The sequence below is a fragment of the Primulina tabacum genome, chromosome 7 (assembly GCF_025594145.1).
Source record: "Primulina tabacum isolate GXHZ01 chromosome 7, ASM2559414v2, whole genome shotgun sequence".
Classification (NCBI taxonomy): domain Eukaryota; kingdom Viridiplantae; phylum Streptophyta; class Magnoliopsida; order Lamiales; family Gesneriaceae; genus Primulina; species Primulina tabacum.
In genome coordinates this window covers 41003005-41017379 of record NC_134556.1, presented here as the reverse complement: position 1 = coordinate 41017379, position 14375 = coordinate 41003005, and the positions used below count along the sequence as shown (strand labels likewise).

The 14375-nt window shown below is 35.6% G+C and overlaps 3 protein-coding genes across 6 annotated transcripts; 2 read left to right on the top strand and 1 right to left on the bottom strand.

Moving 5' to 3' along the window:
• Window positions 1–299: 299 nt before the first annotated feature.
• LOC142552173 (uncharacterized) lies at window positions 300–2749 on the bottom strand. The gene is given in 2 exon segments (XM_075661830.1): window positions 300–1587; window positions 1589–2749. Coding segments are annotated over 2 exon segments (2274 nt in total). The 5' UTR covers window positions 2636–2749; the 3' UTR covers window positions 300–360.
• Window positions 2750–5105: 2356 nt separating this feature from the next.
• LOC142552171 (protein arginine N-methyltransferase 1.6) lies at window positions 5106–10338 on the top strand. 4 transcript variants are annotated; one of them, XM_075661828.1, is made up of 14 exons: window positions 5107–5382; window positions 5569–5803; window positions 6083–6203; window positions 6444–6544; window positions 6658–6776; window positions 6857–6957; window positions 7358–7629; window positions 8426–8662; window positions 8739–8812; window positions 9209–9302; window positions 9380–9529; window positions 9612–9686; window positions 9793–9892; window positions 9995–10338. In XM_075661828.1, the coding sequence occupies exons 1-14, from the start codon at window positions 5177–5179 to the stop codon at window positions 10129–10131; spliced, it is 2022 nt and encodes a 673-aa protein (XP_075517943.1). In that variant the 5' UTR covers window positions 5107–5176; the 3' UTR covers window positions 10132–10338. The 4 variants fall into 4 exon arrangements, with proteins under 4 accessions (XP_075517941.1, XP_075517943.1, XP_075517942.1 ...); XM_075661827.1 differs by having other exon boundaries at window positions 6083–6208; window positions 6380–6544; XM_075661826.1 differs by having other exon boundaries at window positions 5106–5382; window positions 6083–6544.
• A 1140-nt stretch (window positions 10339–11478) lies between these two features.
• On the top strand, window positions 11479–14124 carry LOC142551030 (putative pectinesterase 68). Its single transcript, XM_075660079.1, has 5 exons — window positions 11479–11860; window positions 11991–12180; window positions 12462–12668; window positions 13222–13457; window positions 13789–14124. Exons 1-5 carry the CDS (start codon window positions 11613–11615, stop codon window positions 13943–13945), a joined length of 1038 nt encoding a protein of 345 aa, XP_075516194.1. The 5' UTR covers window positions 11479–11612; the 3' UTR covers window positions 13946–14124.
• The last annotated feature ends 251 nt before the right edge of the window (window positions 14125–14375 follow it).

The following is a 14375-nucleotide window of genomic DNA, read 5'->3' as shown; positions in this document are numbered from 1 at the left end:
TAATTGTGGTTTTTCTAGCTAGAATAACTGAAAAGACAAATTCATTGGAAACGTAACCTATTAAATGTGGTGTGGTGTTAATTGATACAATCGATAGGTTTTGAACTACAGAAATCTTGCATGCATGTGGTTCGTGTCCCGTCTAATGAATAAATAAAGATCATCCACACGAGTTGTGAACAAAGTAATGGTCAAACCGATCGTACTTAAACGCTCCGGCACTCGTCATCGCGGATGAGTTGCATGAGAAGGCAACGATTCTGATGAAGACCTAATAACGGTGCCTGTAGTTCTATCGAAAGAGCTGAAGAAGATATGCCTCCTAAGATGGTACAACACAAAAATACCTATTGTTACATGTTACTCGATACGCAGGTACAAGTCTGGTGAAGTACTAAAATTCGATTCACTACTTGTAGGAGCGGAATCACAAGACAGAGGATCTTTCTTTTTGTTTAATGCACGCCATTCGTTAATGCAAGCCAATGGTTCTGGATTTGAACTTGGAAGTGGCTGGCAACTGAGAATTTCTAAGATCTTTTCTGATTTACCAAGAAGAAGAATACCCATGCGGACCATTTCCTCTCTTTCTTCAATGCTGCTATGGTGACATTTTATCATTATGGCATGTTGCAGGTTCGTGAGACCAGCCCCTATCACGTCGGTGATCATGGAGGTAAGTCTTTCGAACATTGCTTTGCTGCACTCATTGGATTTGTGACCCGTAGTTAGCAAAAGGGTTTGGCACACTCGATACATCGAATTTGCAGCCAAGAGATTGCCTGGCCATTTTGAAGGGCTGTCCCTCAAACAGCCTATTATATCAATCTTTCTGTACTCTAAAAACTTGTTCTTAGCTATGTCCGAAAGTTCTGAAATTATGTCTCTGGGGCTTTTTCCTTGGAGCGCCATTTCACGAAGTTCCACATCAAGCCACTTGTAATGGAGCTCTACTTCGGCCCACAGCATTTGTGCTGTTTTTCTGTTATTGACAAGGTCCCTTTTTATGTCCAGACTATTTTCCACGATTCTAATGTAGATAAGGCCTTCATGTACGCAATTTATTAGCTCTTTCACAGAACGAAAGTCGGTGTTGCTAACTGCAACGGCAATGCTTGTTAGTGTCACCACGGGTAGAGCCCAGCTGTTGAGGGGTTCTTCAAGATCCAGAGACGGAACCTGGTTACTGTCAAAGTTATATACCCCCTCGAATCCTCCTCGTGAAGTACTGAGTTTCTCTAAAAGTTGTATGAGATACCGTGGCTGCTTCTTTCTCCCCATTCTGATCCAATGTCCAGTAGCATCCCTGTCACATCCCGTCATCAAGTCCACGATCTCTTCCTCTCCTTCAAGATGCAAAACATAGCGGCTGAGATCCAGCTTGCAACTGTTGTTAGTATCCAATTCTGCATCAAAGTTCGGATTTGTGCTGGTGCATCTGAACGAGCCGACAAGTTTCTTGCAGCTCTGGTGGAAAATCAGAAACAAGTACACAAAGTAGATGGATGTTAGCCGGACTGATTTGCTCGACACCACAACTGCTATCTGAATCCAAATGCATACATCCAAGACCTTGTTCTTCGTATTAATGCACAAGCTTTCGACCCTGCCGGCTGTAGATTCTCAGATCCAACGGAGTCTCTTTCAGATGATGCAGCTTATTTATCCAGTATTTTTCCACCCATAAGCGCTTGACCCTGCAGGCCCTGCTCGCTTTCTTGGGACACGTGAATTTGATGGCTGTGAACCATCTCATAGCCGGGGCTATCGTACCTGCTCCTATCGCAACAGCCTGAGTCACAAGTATCAAAATACTTGACCACTTGTAATCCGACTCTCCGACACAAAATCTAAAGGACAGTGGCATAAGGTAGCTACGAAGCATCGCTTCCGCCAAAGTCAAGGCGCTCAGCAGGCAGAACGCTCCCGAGGCCGTGCAAGTTGCCAACCGCCCCATAACGAACTGCGGGTTACACGTATGAGCCATCACCCAATATCTTTCAAGGTCGTCTGTCAGTCTCTGAGTTATGGAATCATTGGCATGGTTAATGGATTCTCTATTTGCTCTTTTGAACTTCTTATCATACTTGAGATCAAGATACAACTTAGTCGCAGGAATCGCCAAAGCCGAAGAAAGCACGATCCCGAAAAGAACCACCATTAAAAACATCACGAGAACATGTTCTATAAAGAACACGTAAATCACTCCGGTACCCAATTGGATGCAAACATTAACAATTACAGTAATAACAAGAATCCCCAAAGCCACCACATTCATCATCAGCTCTTTATCTGACATGTTTCCCAAAGAAGGCAAAGAATTACCAATTACTATGCACATAAAAACAGTGCTGCTAAGCTTGGCTAGCTGATCATGCGAGCGGGGCATGGAGGTGTTAAGATCAACCGAGAGCTTGACTGCCACGGCGATGACAGTCAAAGTTGCGGCATTGAGAGCAAAAAATTTGCAAGGGAACCAGAATTTTCGGTACCTGAAGCCGTGGAAGGCGTCTATCGCCATGGCTATTGCGCAAGCTGCAGAGGCTGCCACGACATAGAGGCCGATCCATGGTATCGGCTCGTTGAACTTGGAATCATCCAAGTTTCCATCGATGGTGCAACCAATCTTCTCCATGTCCGTACTGAACTTGATGATATGCTACAGTCTACACTGATCTTGGCACTTGCTGTGTCACCTTCACCACCCACCAGCCGACCTTCAATAAAAGATACTGGATGAAGTAGTAAAAAATTGGGGAAAATGAGGAAAAAGGGAGTCATGCAATAGTTTATTAAGAAAAAAGGAGTGAATGTAATTTATTTTTTTATTTTTTGTTTAAAATTTGTTTAAAAATTAATTTTTTTATTAGTGTATTTTAATTTTATATATAATAAAATTTATAATTTAATTAAATAAAAAAACTTACTCGACTCAATTTTTCTATTTTTTCCGATTCAATCCTAGATTTTATTTCATTCTTTATCTTCACAAAAAATACTTTTCTTCTCAACTTTTCATCATCTCATTTTTTTCGCTAACAATTAACCACGAATAACAAATCCAAAAAAAAAAAAAAAACCATATATTGAAAAGAAATTTATTTTGAGATATGAAATTTATTAGGTTTCGTCGGTCTTCATGAGCCAGAGTGAAGAGATTCACCCTGAGTCGTGAAGCCAAGGGTCGTGTCACGACCCACGGCTTCATGACCCTGGGTCGTGAAGACACGACCCATGAGTCATGAAGCACCCACACTTTGTAGGGTGCTTCACGACCCAAAGATGGGCAAGACCTAGGGTTGTGGGATTCACGACCCCGGGGTCGTGGCTTGAAGATTTCACGATCTATGGGTCGTGACACGACCCATTAATTTTAAATTTTTATAATTAATAATCTTTGTTTTGTTTTTTATTTATATAACTAATAATCTTATGTTTGTTTTTTATATATATTTATTTTCCCGCTAAACTTGGAAGGAATCAATTTTTTGAATGCAATTTAACTTTAAGATCAAGATACGTTGATATCTGTAAGAAGATTGTATCATTTGAAAGAGATAGAATATTTGGTGCAGTAAACTCAATTTGGTAATTTAATTTTATGTGCTAAGGATTATAACAATTTCAATCAAAACTGAGTCGAGGGTTATGACTCGTCACAAAATTGGGTCGAGAAGCATATATATATGTATAGATTTTAATATACTGTAATAGATGGGTCGAGAAGCATATCATTATAAAATTTGTTAAAAATTTTAGTATAATTATAAAATTTATAAAATTTGTTAATGTTTACATACAATAAACATTAATTTCATATGCTTTGATATACATTCATTACATTAAAGTGAATATGTAATGAAATTTGTTATGAATTTTTTTAGTTCTATTATTATAAAATTTGTTAAGAATTTTAGTAGAATTATAAAATTTGTTAATGTTTATATACAATAAACATTAATTTCATATGCCTCGATATACATCATTAAAGTGAATATGTAATGAAATTTGTTATGAATTTTTTAAGTTCTATTATTATAAAATTTGTTATGAATTTTAGTGGAATTATAAAATTTGTTAAGATTTTTAGTCGAGTATAAATTCGACCCACTCTTCCATTTTTTTTTTAATTTTTTTTAAAAAATCTATTTTTTAAAAATAAAAAAAAATTAGAAGTAGAAGAGTGACCCACTCTTCATTTTTTTAACAAGCTAATTAATGATCTTACTTAACTAACATATTTAACTCTTTTTTCTCGATTTAAAAAAATCAAAATCTCTTTTATTTAATTAAATTTTAAATTGATCATATATTTTTTATTTACCCAAAAAATTGTGCAGTCGTAGGCAAGCGGGCCCGAAATTAAAATTTAGAATAATAAATAAAAATAGTGAAATGGGTTGTTTTTTCAAATAAGAAATGAAATCAACAGTATTTGATTTTGATTATAATCCGACAAAGCCACCGAAGACTTTTTGAGGGATGTGCCAGCCATACGTTTTCTCAAATGGTGTCACGCACGACGGTTTCGACTTTGACTTTTGACTGTGAGTGATTTTTCTAAAACTTCTAAAAGAAAAGGAACCATAACTTTTCTGATTATTATTATTATTTTTTTCAAGATCATGTTTCGTAACCCCGAACTTTTTTTTTTAGAGAAAGATCGACTTTTTTTTATTTACATGTATCTTTATACTATTTTATTAAATTTGAGACATTTAGAGTAACTAACTTTGGTGTCAGTGGTCTGTTTTAATAAATATATATATTAATAAAATATTAAAATTTTAACGTAAATTATATGTAGTTCAGCGGACAGAGTAGGTTATAGATTCAATTCTTACTAAAGTCATTTTTTATTTTTTAATTTATATATCAAAATTACAATGTAGTCTCTAACTATTTCTTATAATTATATTTTGATTCCTCGTTTAAATATAAATCAAATCAATTATAAAAAATATATTATATAAACACCCACGCGTACGTCGATACATTGATTTTAAAGAAAGATCGGGCTTAGTCTTTTTTAATTTTTAAGAGTGACCGGAGTTAGCAACCCGGCTTTTAATTATTATTACGTTAATTAAATAAATTTGAAATACTTTAGTCCCAAAATAAGCAATCGGAGCTTCAAATTGACAAGCTCGTATTGCTTAGCGGTTCGACTGAGCCAATGTTCCAGCTCAAATTGAATCCACTCACTGGAGATTCTGAATGGGTTGTCATCGAAGAAGAAGACAGTGGAAAGCAAACAACCCCGAAGGCTCTCCTTGCCACCACGTCGTATCTCGACATGCTCAATGACACTCGCCGCAACAGAGCTTTCCGCCTCGCCATTGACAAGACCATCACCAAACCCTGTCACGTCCTTGATATTGGGTACGTGTTTGATTTCAGTTATTAGCAGAAACTCGATGAAGGACGATACTTCAACTATTTTATGCCTATAATCCTCTTCTTGCCTGGTGTTTCAATATTTGCTGAATGTACTGATGATGAGTGTTTCTTACGAGCATTCTTGTTATCAGTTGGTTCTGATTTTCATGTGGAAATGTGTTTGAACAGTGCTGGAACAGGATTGTTGTCGATGATGGCTGCTCGGGCCATGGGCCTTGCTGATTTAGAGGATAGTGTTGGCTCGGAGGGTATGGTGACAGCTTGTGAGTCTTACCTACCCATGGTAAAATTGATGCGGAAGGTTCTCCGGGCCAATGGCATGGATAGGAAAATTCGTGTCATAAACAAGAGATCTGATGAACTGGAAGTTGGCACGGATATCCCATTCCGTGCAGATGTTCTTGTGAGTTGAATCATCTTTGGAAGTAAAAAAGTTTGATTTCCATGAACTAAATATGATGTATTGATCAATATGGAGATGTTCTTCCGTGTTTCAGAACCACATAGTTAGAATGACTCCCTTTTCTATTTCCTATCACCCGTTCTGAACCCATAGCTATGCATCCATGGACCAAGTATCTGCCCTAGTTAACTTTTGAGAATTCTTCAGAGTATCTAATGTCTGTGGTTAAAGCAATGTTTTTCTTGCCCTTTTATCTTGGAAATTTGATATATTATGCAGGTCAGTGAGATCCTAGATTCAGAGTTGTTGGGGGAAGGGCTAATCCCTTCTCTACAACACGCACATGAAAAGCTCCTGGTTGAGAATCCAAAAACAGTACCTTATCGAGCAACGATTTATGGTCAGGTCAATCAAGCAACCATATCATATTGTTCTATGAATTTGTATGTGCCAATATATGTTACATGCTCTGTTGTTTTAATGGCTAGTTCCATCATCAAAAGGTTCTCGCTTATTGGTTCATTCAAATATTTATATCTACTCAGTTTGTTTTACAACTTTCTTAACTCCATTCAGCTAGTTGAGTGCTCATACTTATGGGAGAAGCATGGTCTAACTAATAGGGAGGCAAAACTTTCAGATGGCATTCATCTTGTTCCAATCGGAATGGCTGACATTTTGTGTGTCAAGCAACAACAATTTGCAATGCATTGTAATTCAGTTGAAGAAGAAATAAAGCTGGTAATCATTATGTGCAGTGTGCTGACAAAAATCTATCTGTTTATCATACTCTTTTGTATATCTGTCAAAATTACATTCTCCTGCATTTTACTCAGTCTGGTATTTCCATATAGCTTTCAGAACCCTTTAAAATTTTTGATTTCGACTTTTGGAGAAGACCAGAAAGTTCTAGGGAAACTGAGTTGCACATAAAGGCTTCTAATGATGGTACAATTCATGCTATCATCTCATGGTACATGATCCAGTTCATAGATCTTTGTCTTATTGACATGTACTCTTCATGTTCAGTTATGAATAATGCTCTTCTGTCAGGTGGATACTTCAGCTTGACAAAGAAGGGACGATTTTTTATTCAACCATCCCGAAATGGATAGAGTGTCCTGTCACCAAAGAGATACAGTTATCCTTTCTTGGTGAGTAAAGTTCAATGACTAGTCTTTGCGTATTACAAGTCTAATTTGGAAATATTATTCAAGTGAATGATTTTAGTAGCAGTGAAGCTCTACCCATGATAGAAGAAATCCATAAACTTGATAGGATGCTTATGTGTTATTGTTAATTGATGCATAATGAGTTAAAACAGCCGGACCAATCCTCAGCAACTTTGTGAATGGGGTTAAAAATAAAGTAAAGAAAAGCTGGTTTCTTATTCTAAAAAAGGGTACAATTGTTCTTGCCTCAACATTGTAATTCCTGATTTAATCCTGTCTTTAATGCTGATTAGAATATTTTTTCAGAGATTGACTACTTGAGGTTGATGTTACAAAGTAATCTTCTGATAATTGTTTCTTATCTGTATTTTGTTTATCTTAGGTTCTCAGAATTGGTGTGACCATTGGAAACAAAGTGTTTGGTTCGCCCCAGGCACTGGTGTTTCTGTATTGAGAGATCAAGAGGTTAAATTACATGCTGTTCACGCTGAAACACGTATCGCATATAAATTCATGACTTCACCCCACATGAAAGATGTGAAACATCATGACTTTGATGCTCGAGATAGTCAGATTCTTTTGTCACCAGAAAGATGTGCATTATACGGAGATAGCAGTTGGAGATGTTTGATGCTTAATGCTATTCGCAGAGCTGTAAGATATATTTTTTCTATTCACTGAGTAAAAGCTTTAGTATAAACATTTAAGACAATATATCGATTTGATTACTGAAAGCCAAATTTGTAGTTAGTCCACCAAAGCCCTGAAATTATCCAACTCTTGTTGCAGGTTATTTACTTCTAATTTTGGATGTTACATTTAATAGTTTTCAAAATTTTGAAATTTGAATTGATCTCTACTCTTTGCTTTTTGAGTTTGGGTTCTCCACAAGCACATTCATCATTATCCCATGCGTCATAGTTTTCAGCTGATTTCGAGACACGCTGTGTATGAAAATGAATTGCTCTTGTTTGAAAAAATTGTGGTTAGCGTTGATGCTAATATGATAATTTTCTATTAATATTTTTCCCTGTCATTTATAATGAAGTTAAATTTTTCGGCATCTTAGCCTGAAAATACTTTACATGGCTCACATTGTAACTGGTTTTGTTACTTGAATTTTCCTACCTTCCTCTCCATTTCAGGACTTTGACTCTGATACCATTAGCTATACTTTTAGTGCACACTTTATACTAATTTTTCTATAGTAGTAAAGGTATAGCTAATGTTATAGGTGTAACTCAAATATTTTGGAACACAGAATAACCAAAATGCCACTTTCTCATCCTTTATGTCGCATAGGGAACTACAAAGAACAACATGGAACAGTTACTACTCCCTTTGAGTTGAATTTTTGTAGCATATTAAACTATTGGATTCTATTCATGGTATTGAAATTCAATTTTTCATCTATACTTAACTCAACTTTTTTTGTTTCTATTTTCTTTAGATGCAGCACAGGGTATTTCCCTTGTGTTTGGTCGCAGATGATAGCATTTTCTTGGCAGTTGCTGTTGCCCATCTTTCTAAGAATTCGAATGTGATTCCACTGTTTCCTGGACTTGGGAAAAGGGGTTCCCAATTTCTGCAAGCAGTTGCAAAGGCGAATGGTTACACAATGGATCGCATAGAAATTATCAAAAAAAAGGACTTGCAATTAACCCTGCATGAGCCTTGTCAGAGAAAAGTAAACTTATCAAAATGCATATCTCCAATGGCAGAATTGTTGTACAGGTTGACTTAATGGCATAAATGTTGTTCAGGTTGACTTAATAGTTGCAGAGCCATTCTATTATGGAAATGACAGCGTGCTTCCCTGGAATAATCTACGATTTTGGTACGTCTTACGTTGGTTTTTTTATTGCAAGATAAATATGCCTTTCAAGCTTTACAATTGGGACCATCTTTTAGTCTATGGTTCTAAGCAACTATTTTTGGAAATCAGAGAAACAAGAAAATGTTATCTTTTGCCTATCAAATAATTATCTCTCCTCATCTTAGCTCCTAAATTTTACCATGAATCAATCTAACTCTCTGGTGTTGTCTTGGGTTGCTTAAAATCTATAGTTGGTGAATGAGAATTCTGGGCTAATTGAGCTCTAAATCAAGCGCAAGCTCGCATAAGTGATTTGAGATTGAGCTTGAATCGGAGAATTTCTTTAGTTGGTATGACTTTCTTTTAATTCTTCTCGGCTTGTACTAACACATTTTTTCTTGATTTTATTATATGCAGGCAGGATAGAACGTTACTTGATTCCATTCTATCAACAGATGTGCTGATAATGCCTTGCAGGGGTTTGTTGAAAGCTTGTGCAATGTATCTTCCTGTAAGTCGGCAATCAGCAGCCTTCAATGTTTTCTATTGTAAAGTGAAAAATAATTGATACGAGTATAATGCTCTTAGGACCTCTGGCAAAGCCGCTGTTGCCTGCAAAAAATTGAAGGCTTTGATCATTCAACGGCCAACTCGGTATTGGGTGCATGTGGAGATTTACCTGCTTCAGAAGAGAGCCCTTTTCTACCTTTCTTTGTCTGGCAGTGTGGGGAGGTCAAGGTAGCTTCCCAATAATTCCTGATTATGGATTGAGATCTGTACTTTTAAGATAATAATATTAAACGCTAATGTTTATTTTCAGACACTCAGCGAGATTGTTACTATATTGGAGTTTGATTTCTCAAAACCAATGAGTCCATGTTCAGGAAAAGCTCAGGTATCTTCTCTTTCATTTTTCTCAAAGACCGAAGCACTAAAAATGGTTCCTATAAAAGACCCCTTTAAAGGAGCTGCATTAAAATCAGCGCAAAATGAATTAGTAGGTTCGATTTAGAGAGGCTGGGATTTGCCATGGATTCGTGGTTTGGATTGATTGGGTGATGGACGCAGAGGATAATGCATCAATTATATCGACAGGACCAGGTTTGTTCGAAGAAATCAGTTGATACCCCTGTCATTCATTTTAACATTGAACTTGACACATCTTTATCAACAAAAATAACTCCTCACTTTCAAATGTGCCAGATGAAAGACATTGGAAGCAAGCTGTGAAGCTTTTACGTAAACCCGTGGAGGTCAACGGTGGTGATTTTTCTACTGAAATCAAAGCATTCTTTGATCCAACTGATGGAGACCTTACGATACAGCATGTATTCTCATGAATCAGAGAGAACGTATCATGTTGGAGGTTTTTTTCCTGGGTTACCGTTTTGATGGCTTCTGAGTCTTTTGCATACGCAAGCTTTACTCAGTACAGGGATGCTCTCACAAAGGGAATTACTAATCATTAAAATTTTCGTGCTTAGCAAAGCTTGGTTTGTATTTGGACAGAATTTATGGTGAAGAATGATAGAAGCCTCATTTGATTATGTTGCAGCTCCTTGAAAAGTTTTCCTGACAAAATGGCATAATAAAGCACGGTCAAGTTGGGCTGAGAAGGAAACCTTCGGCTTATATTTCATGAACATTTGCATCTCAGATTAGAACAAGCATTAGTTTTTTTCTCGGAATTTTCAAGCACAATAAAAGCCTTGTCTTCAATAGTAAGACGATTTTGTTTTATGGTTTGAATCAAAACGTCATCTAATCTGTTACTAATTGATAGAATTCACTAATTTCGAGTTTCATGTCTCATTATTTACATAAATATTACCCAAATTAACTAGTCATTTTTTTTTCAGATAAACTCTCGTTTAACATCATCTTACCGTGGCGATAAACGAGAAACTCAATATTTACATTTAATTAAATTTTGAATTCGTCAATCGTTATGCAAAAACTGTGAATATATATGCCTATTATTTTAAACAAAAAACATGTTAATTTTGTGATATGAATCTATGACTCGATTCTTTTCATGAAAAATAATATATTTTTTTGTCACAAGTGTTAGTTTTCATTGTACTGTATAGATTTGAGTGACCCGTTTCACAAATATGGCCGTACTGAGACGAGACCTACTCTATTTTAACTTGGTTTTATGAGAACCGTTGTGTTTGTTACCGACGGAATCATCCTGCCAAAATTTTGTCCATTGCACATTGTTCCCCATTTAACGTTCACAAAAACTGGCATTATTATACATATACGCATTCAAATAAACATGAATAGGACCCATCCCATTCTTAGATGCGAGATCACGTGATCTGAATGATACAATACAAAATTGCTATTTGCCATACAACTTTTTATCCATTAATATACACACACAAATTAAAGTAGGCAGATATTTATTTATTTTCTGGAATGCTAGCTAGGAGATCGTTCCCACTTAGAAAATAAATCATTATTTAATGCCATTTTTCATTGAGAAAATAGCCTCCTGCATGTCATTTGTCGGCTCAGGTTGATTCTAAAAAAAGTAGAATAGGTATAATATATATGTATATGTATAATAGATTTAAGCATGTATAAATAAATAAATAAAACATAGTAAATGGGGGAGGGAACACAAAATATGACCGTTGCCCAGACTCACTGCATATATAAACAAGACTTTTGCACTGAAAATCAAGTCCTCCGACACTTGCATTGCCACATTTCTTCATCAATCCGATTATAAATCCATTCTCACCTATAACATTACATCCTTTTTCTTTGATAATTCAATACCATATACACATATATATATTAGTTTAGATAAATGTCTATCTTTAAAAATTATAATACGAGAATTTCTATTATTTTCTTTGTTGCTGCTAACTTTTTATTATGTGCCATGACAGGCTCAAGCATTGATAACCACATGTGGGTAGGTCCGACCGGCCACCGTCTCATCACCGTGGATGTTAAGGGGATCGGCGACTTCCGATCGGTTCAAGCGGCTGTAGATTCTGTCCCAGACAATAACCGAAAAAATGTCCTCATTCTTATCAGTGCTGGCTATTACATGTAATCACGTCTTTCATTTATTTGTAATATAACCATATGTTTGTGTGCATGCATTTATTTTTTTATTTATTTTCATGAAAATGATACTTTTGTGTGTTATTTATTTTGGTGGCAAATATTTATATGAAAGAGAGAAGGTGGTGGTTCCTGCGTCGAAACCTTACATAACGTTCGAAGGTGCGGGACGAGACGCGACGGTACTAGAATGGCACGATCGAGCCAGTGACAAGGGACCCGATGGCCAGCAGCTCCGCACTTACCACACCGCTTCCGTAGCCGTTTTTGCGCCATATTTCACTGCCAGAAACATTAGCTTCAAGGTATATACACACACACACATATGTACATTTGAAATCAACGAGCAAATTTTAGTTACGCTGACATGAAATTAACTGCAGTGCTGATGTGACTAGACTATTTAATAACATAGATGCTGAGTAAAAGTGGAAACATTTTACAAATGTACGTATAAATTTATTTCTCGTAGCATATAATATTGAAATTAGTTTGGGACAGATATCTTAGTTACCAACAAGTAGTTATTGTAACTAATCTTTTGTCTTATAATGAGTTTTTGCTGATGAATACTTACATAAAATAGAATACCGCGCCGGCGCCGATGCCGGGCATGCAAGGATGGCAAGCAGTGGCGTTGCGAATATCAGGGGACAAAGCCTTCTTCTCCGGTTGCGCATTCTACGGCGCTCAGGACACTCTTTGCGATGACGCCGGTCGCCATTTCTTCAAGGACTGCTACATCGAGGGCTCCATAGACTTCATTTTTGGCAATGGAAGATCTATGTACAGAGTAAGTATTATTTGAAAAATGTGGTCACGGAGAGAAGCCTTTTTGTCCCCCGTGACTAATTTCGAAAAGTGGGAGAAATTTTACTTTTTTGGTATATAAAATAAATTAAAATATAGAATCGTGCTGATTCATTTAAATTCCCTGGAGATTGAAATATCAACAACCCTTATTCTAAAAACTAGTGTATTTTTACTTATTAAATACAAATTTCTCAATAACTGAAATTCGAAATTGTCTCTTAGGATGAGATGATAAATGTTGAAATTCGAAATTGTCTCTTAGGATGAGATGATAAATGTTGAAATGAAAGATGAAAATAACATGACTATTTTTCGGGGTTCAATTATTGTAAAATTTGAGTTAAATACGTGACGTTGCATTGCAGAGGTGTTAATTCTCATCGTTAGCTTATAAAATTTATAATAAAGGGACACTTATTCATATTCAATTTTCTTATTTTTGTCAAAAAAAAAAATTAATTTAAATTGTTGATCCCAGAAATTTTCCAAAATCCTTTTTTTTTTTCCAATCTGACAAAGTTTAGTTGGTGCAGAACTGTGAACTCCACTCCATAGCAACAAGATTTGGGTCCATTGCTGCCCAAGATAGAAACTCCCCAGATGAGAAGACTGGATTTGCTTTTGTAAACTGCAGTGTGACAGGTTCCGGCCCACTCTATGTGGGCCGGGCTATGGGTAAATACTCCAGAATAGTATTCTCATACACTCATTTCGACGACGTCGTTGCTCGTGGGGGATGGGACGATTGGGACCATCAAGGAAACAACAAGTAAGCAAATATCTTTACTGTAAAAATAGACATATTTTTGGATGTTCACTTAAAAATAGGATTATAAAAGTAAATTTAATTTGGTATAATCCTTTTTTATAGGAGCCTGAATTTTTTAGTTAATTATATATTATTTATTTATTTTTCGTGATAGATATATCTATCTTAATATGAAAAAAAATTTAATAATGGCTATATATATTCATATGGAACTTTATTTTTAAAAATGAAATAATAATGTTATTTTTAGATGACTGTTTTTTTTATTAAAAAAAAAATTGTTAGCAAATGCACTCTCAAAATTCCTTTTTCAATTCGATAAAATATTCAGGACTGCATTTTTTGGAGTGTACAAGTGCTATGGGCCTGGGGCTGCAGCAGTACGAGGAGTATCGTGGGCCCAAGAGCTTGATTATGATACAGCCCATCCTTTTCTTGCCAAAAGCTTTGTCAATGGGAGGCATTGGATTTCTCCCTCGGATGCTTAATTAGGACCAAAATTTTTAATAACTCTAATTCTTTATATATATTTTTAGTTTATATATATATTTTTTATTTTCAATTGGATCTACCTTTAGTTGTTAATTAAACATAAAAGAAATATCTCAATTAATACTTTTTCGGATTTAAATATGTTATTGTACCTATATATCCACCCATAAATTAATAATGTGTATTTCTTCATGTTTATTACGCATTGACAATACCCGTTTTTAACATATAAGTTGCATTTTATTTTTCGATGGGCCGGAATTCATATTCCAGATTCTATATTTGGTAATAATTCTTCTGTTTTTTAACTAAAATATATATTAATAAAATGCGCCAGTGTCATGCATACATATATTGAAATAAAGTTCAATAATTAGGAGCCCCGCATTGAAATTGGGTTTCTCAAGTCTATTTTAGCAGCCCTAT